The sequence below is a fragment of the Globicephala melas genome, chromosome 10 (assembly GCF_963455315.2).
Source record: "Globicephala melas chromosome 10, mGloMel1.2, whole genome shotgun sequence".
Lineage (NCBI taxonomy): Eukaryota > Metazoa > Chordata > Mammalia > Artiodactyla > Delphinidae > Globicephala > Globicephala melas.
In genome coordinates, this window is record NC_083323.1 from 72,498,601 (window position 1) to 72,515,734 (window position 17,134).

A 17,134-nucleotide genomic window follows, 5' to 3' on the forward strand; every position below is an offset into this window, starting at 1 on the left:
ATTTACCTGTTTCTACTGAATCGAATGTCTTAAGAATAAGTAGGAGATAGGGGATGGAGCAAATAAGTAATTTAAAAATAAATGAATGAATCAATGAATAGGCAAATTCCTCTTAAACTCTCAGGGTCTGTCTCCTCATCTATAAAGTGAACAACGTGCTCTCAACTCTAAAATTGTATAATTTTAAATTTGGCTTGCTTTATTTATACTGACTTTAGATTTTAGCAGACAGAACTTTTTCTTTAGTGCCATCTTGTGGCCAATGTAACAAGATTCAGTGGAAAAAAAATTTTTTTTTTTAACATCTTTATTGGGGTATAATTGCTTTACAATGGTGTGTTAGTTTCTGCTTTATAACAAAGTGAATCAGTTATACATATGTTCCCATATGTCTTCCCTCTTGCGTCTCCCTCCCTCCCACCCTCCCTATCCCACCCCTCCAGGCTGTCACAAAGCACCGAGCCAATATCAGTGGAAAAAATTTTTAATTAAATTGTTCAGAGTGCATTTTATCTTATAAAAAAGGAACAGAGGAAGAAAGGAAGCAAGGAAGGAATTGTATAATGAAAAGCTTTTATAAAGAAACATGTTTCTTACAACATTTCTAACAAATCAAAGCCAATTAAAGCCACCTATTTAATGTTCTTTTTTTCTTGTAGCTCAGATTCTGGAACCTCAGAGGCTAGTCTTTCACCTCCTTCTTCCCCACCAAGCCGGCCCCGTAATGAACTGAATGTTTTTAATCGTCTTACTGTTTCTCAGGGAAACACATCAGTTCAGCAGGATAAGTAAGTCATTATGTAAAAGAGCCCCAATTATTCATTATAATATTCTGAACCTTTCAATACAGTCTGTAGAAAACATTTAGCCTTCTCTCTGTGTGGGAGATGGAGTCTGACTTGTGAACTCTTGCCATATTTCATGTGTTTTTCCAATGGGAAATGAACCATATAGACAAAATTAGAGAAATTAATTTTCCTGCTGAACATTATTCCCTGCTATAGATTTGCATTGCTATACTGAGCACTTGTCTTACCTTTTCTTCTACAAGTAAATTGGAATTGAAAAATCTTTGAGACCACTTGAAGTTAAATTTCTTGGGATTTTTCAGCTTCATTGAGCCTATAAAAGCCTCTAATCCAGACAGCCTGCATTGAAAAGAGGCAAATTATTTTACCTTTGGTGGATATAACAGCTTACAAAAACATTGCCATATGTGTAACATGTTGTTATCATTTGGTTGTTCTACAAATCCACCACAAAACTTGAGTAATTGTATTCTTGGGATAGAAGAGTACCTTTATGGGTGGAGGGGGTAGAACTCAGGGTGGGTTGTTGGGGAAGAGAAGTTGGAGGGGTATGGAAAATATAATTTTCATTAAATTTGAAGTGAAAAAATATTCCCACACTGAGCCAGAATCTCTCTTGCAAGAATTTCATACTAACAGTGTTGCCATAAGGTGTTTATTAACTGACTTGTCTGCTTTGATTTTGAATGATAACATTTTGGATAGTATATGTACTTGATATTCAGTATCCCACACCAGTTCTTTGTTTTCTATGCTATAATCTCCCTGTATATATCAACGATTTCTGAAATTTACAGGGTATTGTTTAAGATCTGTCTGGCATGTTTAGATCATGCTAAATGGCTCTATAGACTTAGAGAGACACACCATCATTTTGAAAGATTCTTTAATCTACTTAATTTATGGATAACATTTTTGATTAGATTTTAATATAGTTTAATCAGATTAAACTATATTAAAATTAGGTTTTAATATAGTTTAATCAGATGACATGTCCTTTCAAATGATCTAGATAGGTATTTTTTTTTAATATATTTTAAAAAAGACTCTTGAACATTGTTAAATCATACCTCTCATTTAATTGAGAAAGAGTAGAAGAACATTAAGAATGTCTTTAGGAAGTCCATTTTCACTAGCGATGATGAAGAATTACTAAATTTTGTCTCCCTTGCATTCACAGTCATAAAATTTTTCTCTTGGTCTTTTGATAATCTTGACAATCTAATTATAGTTCCATACTTTTTACTGAAATAGTTTATGAGCTACCTACCAATCATTTGACTCTGTTGTAGTCTCTATAAACTAAAACTTGGAATAACTGACTACACTTTCAAAAAACTCACCTACCTTTTTAATGACTTTCTTTGGGCTCCTTTTTGAGTCTAGCATATTTCACCAGCTAGAAGTAGGTCCCACACATTGTTTCTGATTACATAATATGCCAGCACTCACTCTATCCTCATTCTTCCCAAGGATATTGTATAATAATACAAGCTAAATAGATTTTCACAATAACCAGACTTATTGTCAGTCCTGGAGGTTTCCGGTTAAGGCTGACAGGAGTGGCTCACCTGTATTTAAAATCCCAGTAAAACCTCCCAACTATTACTGAGGGACTGCCTAATCAGAAGAGCTCCATGTTTTTGAGATGAATTAAAATCACAGGTTGGGGCTTCCCTGGTGGCGCAGTGGTTGAGAGTCCACCTGCCGATGCAGGGAACACGGGTTCGTGCCCCGGTCCGGGAAGATCCCACATGCCACAGAGCGGCTGGGCCCGTGAGCCACGACCGCTGAGCCTGTGCATCCGGAGCCTGTGCTCCGCAATGGGAGAGGCTGTGGCGGTGAGAGGCCCGCGTACCGCAAAAAAAAAAAAAAACAACACAAAGGTTATTAAATTTTGAATGATTTGCTTTCCATGCAAACATATAATGTATTTGTGCAACTTCCACATGAGAGTCTAAATCTAAAGTAATTATCAAGAGGAATAAAGTTCATTAATGACTACTGAAACTGAAAATTTTTTCTAGTACTAGTCAAATTAAATAGAGTCTTGAAGTGATGTATTTCACTTGCTTGATGTTTTTCCTCTTCAGGGCCTACATTTTAGAAAGTGAGGATAGATGGGTTCTGTGGATCAGTAATAGAAAGTTTTTCCCCCCAAATCTTGGTAGAAAACATAAGCACAAAATTTTAACTAATTTAGCTGTCACTGAATTTGCTGATATCCAGTGCAAATAGAAAAGCAGGGCACTGTAAAGGAAATGTTTGCTGTATTTCTGTTATTCATACTGTTGAATCAGTTCAATCTCAGTGTCTTTACCTGTTGACATCTGTATTCTTTTCCCTCATAATTCTAACTCTTTCACTGTAGGTCTGATGAAAGTGATTCCTCTCTGTCGGAGGTACACAGGTACTTTCTCTCTTTCCTACGTTCTGGCATTTCATTGATGTTCTAAAATGCCTTCCTAGACACTTTAAACAAATCTCATTTTTGTTGCATTCATAACTTGTAAACCATATAAATGCACTGATGTTTTTAAACATTAATTTTAATATATTTTTGTGATCATACCTTTCAAAGTAGTGGTAAACTTTTTTATATGATAGCATTAAAATTTGTGCTATTTGTATTCTGTCTATAACCTAAAACTTTTCTTTAAAGAAATTAAGTTCTTTGAAAATTAATGTAAAGGTTTGCTCCTCAATGGGTTTTTCCACCTCAAGGCATGGGAAGTAAATAAGGTATTTTTTCATGTTGATTTATCGATTTTAAATAAAAAGTTTATGGCAGGATTTGTGATTTTAAAAAAAGGTATACTAGGGGAAAAAAGGATGCTATGGTACCTAAAATATAGAAAGATACAGAAAGTAAAGGAATTTTAAAAACATAATAAATTGTTTTAACTGGTAGATGCTGTTTTTCAAATAACAATGTGGCATTTTTTTCATGTTTATGGGTTTTTTGGACCCCTAATTTCTTTTTTTTCCTTTCATTTCCTCTTCCCACTAATCAGTTTGTCTCCTCTCTCTTTGCACTTCTTTCCCATGTTTTATGGCCATTTTCCTGATCATCAGTAGATCCTCCAGAAGGTAGGCAGGGGAAGGGAGAGGAAATTAATCTTATTCACAGTATTACAAGACTTTACTGGTTTTGCATGGATCAGAAATAAGCATTTTTTCCCTTCACATCAGATCTGTTGTATAAGTTTGCAATATTTAAACTTAACTTAAACTATTTTAAAGTTGATTTATATACTTCAGAATGTGGATAGATTAATTTTAATAGAGAAAGAAATACCATGGGTTTATGTTTCCAATTTCTGTACTTTTTCTGTTACCTTTTGTATAAGGTAATCTCTATAAAATATTAACTCTAACATTCTGAATATTTGAGAGTATCTTTCAGTATCTAATAAATATGATGCTATATTTAATGTTGAAATTATTTTTCTTCAGAAATCGGAATAAATAAAACACATAAGAATGAAAAAGAGACATCCTGGTCTCTAGGGCTATGCCATACATAAGTTACTGGAGGCAAATATTCACTTTTGTAATATTACAACCTTTGACATGACAGAATTGTGTTGCACATTATATCATCAGGAAACATTAATAGATTCTTAGGATAAAGACAGTAATCTGAAGGAAGGAACTCTTTTGGAGACATAGTGCTAAATAACCAAGTGCTAAATAACCAAGGGTACTGTTTAGCTTTTTTCTTAGGATGATTTGTGTCATTAAATGCAGATCAAAACAGCTCTTAGGTTATTAACATTAATTCTTTTCTTTATAATCAGGTTGTTAGAATATACATACATATATATTTAATGTTTTAGAAGAGCAGCAATTGACTATGCATTAGATCATAACTTTTCAACATTTGAAGCAATAGTTATAATTTGATGGCTTCAGTTCATAGCTATAAACCCCACATAATAGTGATAGGATTTCAAAATGACAGTTTTAGACTTTTGAGGAGGTTTTGCTACCATTTCAGTTTTAATCTGGTTAAGTTCTTACATTGCCAACAAGTTACTGAGCATTAATTTCAAGAATCTCAAATTGATGTGTGAATGCAAATAATACTTTGGATTTTGTAATTATACACCCAGGTGGTAACAATTCCTGGTCTTATTTCTGGTAATGGGGAACTCCCTTCACTTTTTGAAATCATTATAACTAAATCCCAAAAATAAAGTTTTTTTTTTTTAAATCCTAAGCCTAATTTACCTCCTTTAAGTTTTTATTCATTGGTCTGTCATCAGCCCTCTTGAGCTATGCTAGATTTAATCCAGTATACCTTTTTTGTGTGTATGTGCCAGCTCTTTAAATATTCAGCTATTTAACTGTGCTTTTGTATGCTCTCTCCGATGAAGGTTCTCTTATCAGCTCAATAGTTTTAGATTCATCTGTTCCTAATATGATATAGTCTGCAGATCCTTCTTTCTGCTTCCACTGTTTTGGAAAATCTCTGATTTTTCAAAGCTGTTTTTAAAATGTGGCAACTGGAACTCAGCCTCATTCCAGATGTGGCCTTGGCAGAATATAGTAGCTCTATTGCTTTCTTTCTCCTGAAATACTTACTTCTGTTGCACATGTCATTGAAAGTGTTGGTAGAAGAATCATAAATTGTTGATCCATTGATCTTGTATTCAATAAACAAATTTCTTTAGCTTTTAAAATCTAATTAAGCTCCTTTCCTACTTGGAGCGTTCTGTTCTATCTTCAACTTAAATTTTATGTTTAAATTTTATCCAATGAATATTTTAGTGCTAAGTACATACTTAAATGGATTTTTTTGGGTAATTTTTCTAGACAATGCAGCTCTTTAATATATCAATTTAATAAACATGCCATATCTGTCGAGTTCTGGGGAAAGACTGACTAGATATTGAAGACCTTTTTCCAGACTGAGAGGAACATTGACTCTTTAGGGGTGACTCTTCAGCCATTGATGGAACTACCTTACTACAACAGTTTCATACTTACCCACCATGTCCATAGGGATATCATTTGAAAAGCTTTTTGTATGGACTTTATTGGAATCAATATATATTGTGAATATGGCATTCCGCTAATTTCCTGCCTATTAATTCTACAAGGACCTTCCCCTGTGAGATGTTATCTCTTACTGATGAGCATTTAAGTGTTTGTAATTATTTGTCTAATATTTTCCTCTTTGAGACTCAACAAGAAGTTTTACTCATCTGTAATTTCTGAAATCCACTTTTTTTTCTCCTTTCTGGAAAATTGGGTCTACATGTTTTATCCCCTTTATTGATCCTCTTAGTATACCAACAATGATTTTGCCTCTGCAATGGTATATACTTTCACAACCCTGTGATCTAATGATTTAAAAACAGAAATACTTGAACTCACTGAATAACTCTTCATTGTCAGATCTAATGTATCTTGGGCTTACATTTCTTCTTAATTATTTCTGTCCCTCGCATCTTAAAGGTTGTTCTCCTTCATCAGGAAGATGGAAACAGACAGCTTTGTTTTATTGCTGAATCTGTCCTAACATTATGCCATCTGTCTTATATAATGGACATATTTCAACATAATTTTTCTTCCTGCTCTGAGAAAAGATACATCCAACTTATATATTTATCATTTCTTAATTCACTCTCATTTTTAGTCTTCCCAATACAATTATTTCAGTTCAGATCCTGTCTTAACCTCCTTTGGGATAGGGACAGTGTTTTGATAAATTTTATATTTTCATAGTTCATAGTCCAGTGGCATAAAGCAGAAATTCCAGAAATATTAAAATTATGAGAAATCTCCCTAAAGAGCATCACTATTCTTTTAAAATCTTACTCTTTTTTAAAAATCGTCTTTGAGATTGTTAGAGTTTTAAAAGTTTTTGTTATTTTTGAGCCATTCTCCCTTTAGAATTTCAGGCTATGCAGTCATTCTTGTATTTATTCAAATTTGTTTGAAATTTGCTTCCTTAGTATTTTAGGTGGTATGTATTATACTTTCTTTAGAATGTCTTTTTTGACATAGAGTCTCATTCCAGGCTGATAGTCACACCTTCCAGTTATCCATCATTTATGCTTTCTCATTTTTCATAATTCACTATATTTGAAGAGCTCCCAATATTACTTCATTAAATTTTGAAGAGATGAAATTGTTAATAAGAAAATCCAATTTATCATGACTTTGCTCTTTGCAGAATGCACCTGCTAGCTGATGCCTAATTAGTTGATGCACTCCAACACTACTATTATAATTTCACGCTTTGTCTCTGTCCTTTTGCTTAAAAAAGAGACAAGGGAGCAATCTGGATTTTATTACAATACTAATTATTTAGAAAGACTTCTTAAAGCCAAAGAAAAAAATAAAAAGTAGTTTCATGATATAGCTACTAAAGTAAATCTTATTTTTTTCCCCCACCTCAGGGGCATAATCAACCCATTTCCAGCTTTGAAAGGAATCAGAGCTTCTCCACTTCAGTGTATTCACATAGCTGAAGGGCATACAAAAGCTGTGCTCTGTGTGGATTCTACTGATGATCTTCTCTTCACTGGATCAAAAGGTGCTAGTAGTTGTGCCATGTGGATATTTAACATATTTTTTTTTAATGATTACATTTTAACATGTTTTTAAAAATGTCAAACTGCTTAAGACACATAAGAATCTGAGAGATAATCTCATTCAACTCCTGAATTACATAAAATATAAAATCATTGCATAGTTGGGAAGAAAGTAAAACTTGTGTTGATGTTAGATGAATAGAATGGTGAGGGAATACATCTCCTTTTGGTAATTGAGCATCTAATACATACAAAGCACTGAGCTTAGTAATGCAGGCTATATAAAAATCTACAAAAGGCCATTACAGTGTACAGTGTGGTAAAGAGAATAAGATGGGTAGCAACCACCATTTCTTGAGCACTTACTCTATGTCAGAGACTATGCAAATTTTATCTCATTTAATTCTCACAATAAACCCAATGAAATACATGTTGCATCCTAATTTTACAGATGAAGAAGCTGAAGATTCAAGAAATTAAATAATTTTCCCAGATAAACTTAACTAGTAAGTGAAAGAGCCAGGATTAGAAACCTAGGTCTACTCATCTCCAGACCTGCACTCTTAACCCCTTTGGTGAAATTGCAGGCAACTAGAAATTAACTGTAAACGATTTGAAGAGTTATAGACAAAGAGTTTCGAGGTTTCAGAAAAGGGAGAGATTATGCTAAATTGTGAAAAATAAGGAAGGCTTTGATAAGGAGGCATTTAGGATGAACCTTACAGTATTGTTTGGATTTGACAGGTAAGAATGGGCAACCAAGATTAGAGAACAGTGTAAGCAGAGACTTGGAGGTAGAAGTGGGTTTGGAAACTAAATTCAGTTGGATTGAAAAGTACAGTATATTTAGGGGCAGTGGTGGACAGTGAGGTTAGAAAAGTGAGAAGGAAGCATGTACAGGAATTTGGGAAGCTAGTCAAAGCTTTTTAGCATTTAGGGATGTTACAAGGTGAGGGGAAAGTCTAGCTAGAACTTGTGAATTGTGAATAATGGCAAGTAATTCCCCAATTAAAAAAATTTGCTCTGTAAAAGAATTTTCTAATGATTCAAATTAAATTTATTAGTCCAGGATAATTAGATATTTAGCATGTCAAAAAAAATAGAATAGTTTTATGATTATGTTTTTGGGTCAAAAATGAAATCAATCAGTGACCCCTGGAAAAGAAAGGTGTGTGTATTCCTACATGTGGAGTGTGGTGAGTACGTAAAAGAGTGATCAAAGCAAAATGTCTCAAAGAGGCTGATTTGGGATTGCCATTTTAAATTCAGGAGCAATTTGAAACAAGATTCTCTTGATATGTCTATTTCAAAATTTTGTATAATTATTTTTTAATACCACATAATGCATACACCAGATATCCTGGCTTTCATCTAATCCTTTATACCTACTTTGCCCTTCAACCTGCTGAAAAGTGTCAAGGATAGAGTTAGGATGCCTGCTGCAAGTTAATTAAATAATTACTGTTTTCTTATCTCATTTTTTTTCTCATAGAAGAGAAATTGTTATTGTTAAGAGAATCTAATTTAGCTCATATTGACAGTATTTCCTCTTTTTTATTTGTTTGTTTTTAGATCGTACTTGTAAAGTATGGAATCTGGTGACTGGGCAGGAGATAATGTCACTAGGAGGTCATCACAACAATGTAGTATCTGTAAAATACTGTAATTATACAAGTTTGGTCTTCACTGTGTCAACATCTTATATTAAGGTGTGGGATATCAGAGATTCAGCAAAGTGCATTCGAACGCTAACGTAAGTAACTTAAAGACAAACAGCATAAGGGGCAAATAGTTCTTGTTTACAAAATGTAAGAAAAGATAGGCCTATTTATGCATTCTTGTTTATTTATACCTATCCACTTGCAAAGAATATGAAAGTGTTTATAATAAGAACACAGATAAAATAAGGTGAAAAAAAACTGTTGAGAAAATAAAATACAATAGCTCAATATTAAACAGGAAAGGAGAAGTCATATTTGATCTGTGACTAAATACACATTTCATATTTCCTCCCTCCCAAATAACTAAGGAATTAAATTTTCATAGTATTCATTAATTGATGTAGTTAAATGATTTACATTACTTGCTTCAAATGAGTACCACTATTTAGAAAATGGCTGAAATCACCATTATAGACTGTTAAGAAGTACTTGCAAAATTTAATTAGCATGTATTGAATAATACATGCTAATTAATTGAGGAGTTTTTTTAAGACTTACACTGCTTTGATGCTAGCCTATATTTAATAACTGTAGGTTATATTGGACAATTGGAGGATGAATTTGTTTTCTATGTCTGTTATCATATGTCTTTAAAATATAGAGCAAATAGTGATCCTTTTTGCCATAAGATTGATGAACTGTTTTACATAATTAAAATTAAGGTGAACTCTGTTGGTTTAAATAAGAGAAGGGAGCATAGGAATGGTTAATTTTTACTAATTTGTAGAGTGAGGATTATTAATATTTAAGTGCTATTTTATATTTTGAGAATTACTAATTATTTACTGTACTGAATACAGGTCTCTTGTGGAGAATTTTGTAGAAAAAAAACACTGTATCTTATGTTAGAAATTTACCAATCCAGTTGACTCATTAAAATCAAAATCAAATTTGAAAAGATTGATTATAACTTGGTATTTTAGAAGTTTGCTAATAAAATGTTTCAAAATTTAAAAATATACTTACCATTTAGAATTTAGCTGAGGAAATAGAAATAAATCATATTTAAATCTTTCGCATATAGTAAGTAATCCTTATATGATTGGGTTAAAATAAACAAAAACTGAAAATAAAAAGTCCTTAGTGTCTTTAATTCATAAGGGCAAATCTTATATATGAAAGGAATACTGGTAGGCTTGTTCCTCAGGGAACTTCTGGAAACTGCAGGAAAATGAATTAATTTTGTGACACTGTATCATTTGTTGAGTTTTTGTCTTTGTCATCTAATCTTTTCTGAATCATATTTAAGTGATCTCTAACAGGGCCCAGAATTCCTAGTGTTATAATAACTTGCAAATTAAGAGTTTTAAGCCATGTCATCTTGTTTTCTTCATTCATTTATCTATCAAAATGTTTATTTATTAGTGTGTATGAGGTGTTGTGCTAGGCACAGTGCATACAGTGACCAAAGAACACAGATCTTCTTGTTGTCTACAGCCAGTTTCCTAGGAATGTAAGGAATTCTAAGACTAACTCTTGTCCAGAAATGTGACTTATTTTGCTTTACTTTGTCTCTGTTAAGGTCTTCAGGTCAAGTTACTCTTGGAGATGCTTGTTCTGCCACCACCAGCCGGACAGTTACTATTCCTTCTGGGGAAAACCAAGTCAATCAAATTGCACTGAACCCAACTGGCACCTTTCTCTATGCAGCTTCTGGAAATGCTGTCAGAATGTGGGATCTTAAAAGGTAGAATTTTAAAGAAAATGTACTTCCTGTATATGGCAAATTATTAATAGCATTAATACATTAATAGCATTATACACACATTAATAGCATTAGTGTGTGTGAAATCTAATTTGTATAACCCCAGAAGTTAATATAAAAACCTAGACTTTTCTGTTTGATTCAGCACCGCTGAACGTCTATGTCCTCGTTAGCAAACTCACAATTTTCCTTTCTTTTAATCTCCATTGCTGGGAAAAAAATATATGAAGGAAAATAGCCTTTCTTAACATTTGTCTATAAGTTGTGTTGTTTACCAGGAAGAGAACAAGATTCTCATGCTAGTTGCATCAGTACCTTTGAAAGAATTATTTTTTGTAACATCACTTATGCATCATTATCTCAAAATTTTCAGTTTACAAACCATATAACTTTAAGCGTAAATATTCACAGGATTTTTATAAATATAGAATTATATATATATACACATATATATGATGAAGTATTAAGAAGATGAAGTGAGTACAAAGAGAAAAATGATAAATTGAAATATAAGGCATTACATCTTTGATTTGATTTCTTTTTGCCGTGAAGTATAAGCTTTTATCCTTCATTTGAGTGTTTATTTTAGCTTCTTTTCTAGTTCTTAAAAATTTGGCAGCAAGGGAATATTTATTTATTAGTTAATAAATGTTTATTCAATATCAATTATGGCAAGCACTATACCAACACTTGTGGTAAGGTACTGGGGATAAAGACTGAGCAAGACAAATTTGGTGTCCATCTTCTTAGAACTCATCTTGTAATGGAGGATAAAGGCCATTAAAAGGCAATTACAAGATTCTGAGTAAAGTTTGTAATTCAGGTAATATAGGTAATTCAGTTAATAATCCCATCTAGAAGGGCTTTGTCAGTAGTAAATCAAAGGGAAATTTATTTTAGAAATTCTGAGGAAAATTGGTTATAACTTGTAACATTTTAATGCATGACTGAGAAAGTATTATAAGCATAATTTATAGATAAATAAATGAGAGAGAAAGAGAAATAAGAAACACAGTCCTGAGAACAGTTTTAGAAAAAAAAAGTAGAAAATTGAAAACAGTGCTTGTTTAAGAAAATTAGGAACGAGATGAGGACTGGGTTTATTCTTGAAGACATTAAACTTGATTTGTAGTTGTAGTACCATGAAGGAAGATACTCAAAGTCATGACATGAGGCAGAAAAGATACCAGCTTTTGAAAATCTTTACATTCTTTTCTGCTGAAAAGTTAGATCCTTTTTCAAGTTGCTTGATTTCTGCAACCTGATTAAATACAGATTCATCTTAACAAAGTAACTAAGAAAAGAGTTACAAGTAATATTCTAGAGGGAAAATACACCTCTGTATTCCAGCAGCTTGATTTGAGGTAGGACTATGAAACAAAGGTTCATTGTCACCCCCTGACAATGGGCATCACATGTTTTTCTACCAGTCAGATATATTCCTGGTCATTTTCATGTCTTTGTAATAATTGATGAAATGGACTACCTATTTTCTGACATGCATGTATATACACATATGTGTGCATACGTGTATGTGTATATATGATGGGTGTACATATATGTGTATATGTGAGCATATATGTTAGTGTAGTAAAATAATTTTACTTTCTTCATATTGTTATTTTCTAGTTATATCAGTGACATAGTTTTAATCAAATTTCAAATTGGCCCTAATAACATCAATCATATGTCTATATCATGTTGAGAATTTAACAGATTAAGGTTTACCTGGACTTAGGTTAGAGTTAAAATTAGCCTTTAGCAAGTTTTTGGAGTTTTGTTTTTTTTTTAACTACCTGAATGATATTAGTTGCTTTGGAATAACTTATTTAGGACTCCTCACACTTCCATCAGAGAATTGATTACTTTGGCCATTATTTTTACTCTTAATTTGAACAGAGTTGCATAGAGGTGGAGTTAAATCAAAAAGAACAGTTTTAGCAAAGACTGTTGATTATTTTTGCTGAGGCTTAGGCTCAACATGCTAAGAAATATTTTCAAACAAAATTATTTTTCTCTCTTTTTAAAGGTTTCAGTCCACAGGAAAGTTAACGGGACACCTAGGCCCTGTTATGTGTCTTACTGTAGATCAGATTTCTAGTGGACAAGATTTAATCATCACTGGCTCCAAGGATCATTATATCAGAGTGTGTATAATAAAGTTGTTTAATTACATTCTCCTATTAAATGATAGATTAGAAGTATTGAGATGCACCTGGGACCCTTTTCTCTAAATCAGTTTTCTTTTTTCTCATTTCTAACCTTTGCTTTTTCTTCCTGATCTTTTCCTCACTCGGTTCCTGGTTGTGTTGTCTTATTATTTAAACATGTATTCTCACTTTTCATAGAAGATAGGTTGGGAGGGATTTTAAAGATTTTTTTGGCTCAGTCATCCAACTAATGCTTAAGTCTCATCATCACCACCTTTAATGCTGAACATGTTATAGTCTTCATATTTTATGCAAGTAGCAGATAAGATGAAGAGAGAAGCATAGTTTGATTCTGGAGATGTTAAATTTGAGATGCTAATAGAGGACCTTCTCATGTAGTCCAGCAGGCCATTTGAAAGGCAAGTCCAGAGCTCAAGATAAGTTATGACTAGACATGTATGTTTCAGAGCTGTTCAAATAGAAGCAGATGGTTAAGGAGTTAGAGTAGTTGACATGGCCAGAGGAGAGGGGTTGATATGACTCAGCCTTGGGGAATCCTATAAGAACCAATGGGAATAAAAAAGAGGAAACAGTAATAAAGAGAGATAGGAAGAGTATAAGTACTATTTTTTAGAAACTTTGATTAAGAGATGAGAAATCGGTTAGTGACTTGACAATAGAATGGTTAAGGTGAGAGGATTTTATATTTGGTAGACTTGAGCATGTTTATATGCTCAGGAAATGGGCTCAGTGGAGAGGGAAAGTGTGAAGAGTGAAGTGGTAGCAATTGGTGAATCAGATCAAAGATGTGAACCTTGGGAAAAAGTAGGTACACTTTAGCATCTGAAAAGAAGGGAAGGGTAAGAGAATGTTTGAGAATAAAAGAAAACTTTTGTAACTGGGAGGATGGTCCAGAAAGTTTATTTTTGGTCATACTAACCTTTTTAGGAAATCACAAGTTCAACAGTTAAGAGAGATGAGAGCAACTGAGGGGAGTGAAAGGCTTTGAATAGCAGCTTTGGAGAATTTGAGATGACCACCAAGATTGCAGAGCTACCTAATAGTGTTTAAATAACAATCATATCATTTATTTGAATTTCAACTGGATTGATATGTAGCATTTTTATTATTTAACATATCGTTTGTACACTCACACATGAGAAAATTGGTTGCCTTTCTTAAGAGCTTACAGACATGTAAACATGTGACATGTAAGCAAAAGTAGTGTGAAGATAGGGCTCAGGTTCATCCTGAGTCATTCATAGCAGGTTATTTTAGTTACCTTAGTAAAATAAAACAAATCATATCTGGTTAATATACGTGTGTGTGTTTCTATGAATGAATGCATATAGGTGCTTATTTGTAAGATAAATCGGATGACTGCTTCCTTTCTGCTTTTATTTAGATGTTTGATGTAACTGAAGGGGCTCTTGGAGCTGTGAGTCCCACCCACAATTTCGAGCCCCCTCATTATGATGGCATTGAAGCATTAACCATACAAGGGGATAACCTATTTAGTGGTTCCAGAGATAATGGAATCAAGAAATGGGATTTAGCTCAAAAAGACCTTCTACAGGTAATGCAAAACCTTTTCATGGGATGGAGTGGGTATTTCAAAGTCACCAGTATTCTATATAAGAACGCGAAGAGCCTCTATGTAGATTTTCATTGTTTAGGGATGGTATCAAACAGGGCTTCCTCTTAAAGAGTGTTTCATCATCACCCACCAGAGTTACTAATTATGAAAAGGGCAACATTCAACGTTAAATGATATCTCCTAAATAAAAGGGGAGTAGACTCTGATAAGAGTTGGAAGATCTGGGATAGCACCATGCTTGTGTTTACTAAATGAAATCAGTCTTGGAGTAAAGCAGTCAGTTTCTCATTTTGTTTTTGTTTTATGTACACATATTCCAAAGAGTACCAAGTTTCACTAAGGTCAAAGCAGTCTAAATGATTCCTCATCTCATTTTCATACATTCAACAGTGGTGGTTCTCTCATTTCCTATAGAATGATAGTTGGATTGAAGTGTCCTGTCAATACAATCAAACATTGGTGGCTTTTCCTAATTCCGAGAGGAAGAAGTTAGTTAACAGATAAAATTGTACTCAATTTCAGGCTTTTCCATATAAATGTATGCGTGTGTATGTATTGCAATTATTCCTACTTTCCTGCTTACAACCAGATGAAAACAAAATGAACAAGTAGCATGAACGTTAATAGCAAAAACCTGGCAACAGATGCATATATTGCACTCAAAAGCTTTTCTTTTATAGATATACATTCTTGGATGTGACTTTTATGTTATGTATATAAATATATTTATGCATAAAATATGGTATATAGTCTGAGCTTATAATTATTGTTTACTCATTGTGAAATATATAGGTTAGCTCCAGCCTTCAACAAAAAGCTTTAGGCCTCTATGTTCTCTTCCAAAATTTAAGGCAGTGATTTTATGAGACAATCCTTATAGTCTACACACCAGGTTGTAGTTTTCAAACTAGTTGCGTGAGATACATTTTGGAGAAAGGTGAAATAGTTACTCCTTTGAAGAGAAAGTGATGTTTGAAAAATTCTGTATACTTTCCAGGTGTTTTAGATTCTATAGATTTTTCTTTTTTAACATTCTAGGCCTTTAATACTGATAACACTGATGATAACTAGTGAGGCAAATTTAGGAGCAAATTACAGATTTATTTCTTTAAATCATGAAGAGTGACTTCATAGAAAATGATTTTTATGGTTTCCAGGCCAATTCAATGTTCCAAATTTTGAATTTTGTCAATAAAAACTTTTGTAACTTATTTTGGTATGAAAATGTCAGTTTGGACTACTCCCCTTAAACTGCTGATTTTTCTTTTTTTTCTCAGCAAGTTCCAAATGCACATAAGGATTGGGTCTGTGCCCTTGGAGTGATGCCAGGCCACCCAGTTTTGCTCAGTGGCTGCAGAGGGGGCATTCTGAAACTCTGGAACATAGATACCTTTGTGCCAGTTGGAGAGATGAAAGGTCATGAGAGTCCTATCAATGCCATATGTGTTAATTCCACCCACATTTTTACTGCAGCTGAGTAAGTTTCTGCTATGTGATCTTTCTCTATATTGTTTACTTGTATTCAGATTTAATAAATCCTGTAAGTTGTAAATATCTGGAAATGTAGAATATATGAATCCTTTTATTACAGTTATTCTAATGTCTATTTATGATGTCTTATTTATATTTTCTGAGAAACACTGTGGGCACTGAGTTTGGGCTCCCCTGGTTACATGGTAATAGTATTACTCCTATATCGGCTCTCTGATTAGACTAAGAAGTCTTCTGCCAGATCTTCCCCTGGTGATTTTAATTTTTAAAAAATCATTCATAAGTGACTAGTTTCTAAAAGTTTTTTTCCAGAAAGGCAACAAACTTGTCATTCTTCAAATTTAGACCATTTCATTTAAAAAAAAAAAAACTTTGTGCATCTTCTACCTCCTTTAAAGTTTAAGTACATAGTAATAATATCTACTTCCCTGTTAAGATGACTGGATTGATTAATTTATTTGCTCATTTGCTTATTCATGATGAATCTCCTATGTGCCAGGCACTGTTCCGGACCCTTGGGAATAGAGAAGTGAACAAAGTAGATACAAACCGTAGTTTCATTCTAAGGAGGAGAAAAGAAAATAAATAAGTAAAATATGTTACATGGTGAGAGGTGCTATGGAGAAAAATAAAGCAGGGAAGGGGGATGAGAGCATCACTGGGGGGCAGGGGTTACACAATAGAGTGATCAGTGAAGGCCTTACTGAAAAAGTGACATTTAAGAAGATGTTTGAAGGAGGTGTAGAGATGTGACCATAAAAGTGACATAATATGTATATAAGTACTTTGAAAAGGAAAGCATATATACTAACTGTAATGTGAGGTGTTCATCTCAATCAAATAAAATGTAATTTCTCATGAATATCTTGAAAATCTCCCTATGTCATTTGTGTACCAATTATGTTACTTAGTTTGACCAACTGCTTGATTCGTCTGTCCTAAATGCACGATTACCCTGATTTTATTTTGAAACCTCTGCTATATTTCTCTGGTGTCTCTTATTATTTGTGCTGTTTCCATTGAATCCCTCTTCTCATTTAGATTTACTTTCTCTCATCTCTAAAGTACATCAAAGCCGATTTCTTTTGTGTTTTTCTAAGGTGTTTACCTTTGGTG

At 33.2% G+C, this 17,134-nt stretch overlaps 1 protein-coding gene across 7 annotated transcripts in view; it reads left to right on the top strand.

The window, feature by feature from the left end:
* KIF21A (kinesin family member 21A) overlaps nt 1-17,134 on the top strand; it is a 157,305-nt gene that overhangs the window by 135,290 nt on the left and 4,881 nt on the right. For 4 of the 7 annotated variants that reach the window (XM_060305488.1, XM_060305490.2, XM_030835391.2 and 1 more), the window contains 9 exons: nt 660-788; nt 3,181-3,219; nt 3,885-3,899; nt 7,220-7,356; nt 8,927-9,107; nt 10,598-10,762; nt 12,810-12,927; nt 14,336-14,506; nt 15,805-16,004. In XM_060305488.1, coding sequence (XP_060161471.1) covers nt 660-788; nt 3,181-3,219; nt 3,885-3,899; nt 7,220-7,356; nt 8,927-9,107; nt 10,598-10,762; nt 12,810-12,927; nt 14,336-14,506; nt 15,805-16,004 — 1,155 coding nt within the window. The remainder of the gene's footprint in view (nt 1-659; nt 789-3,180; nt 3,220-3,884; nt 3,900-7,219; nt 7,357-8,926; nt 9,108-10,597; nt 10,763-12,809; nt 12,928-14,335; nt 14,507-15,804; nt 16,005-17,134) is intronic. The other 3 variants (XM_060305489.2, XM_060305491.2, XM_060305492.1) reach the window with 3 other exon arrangements.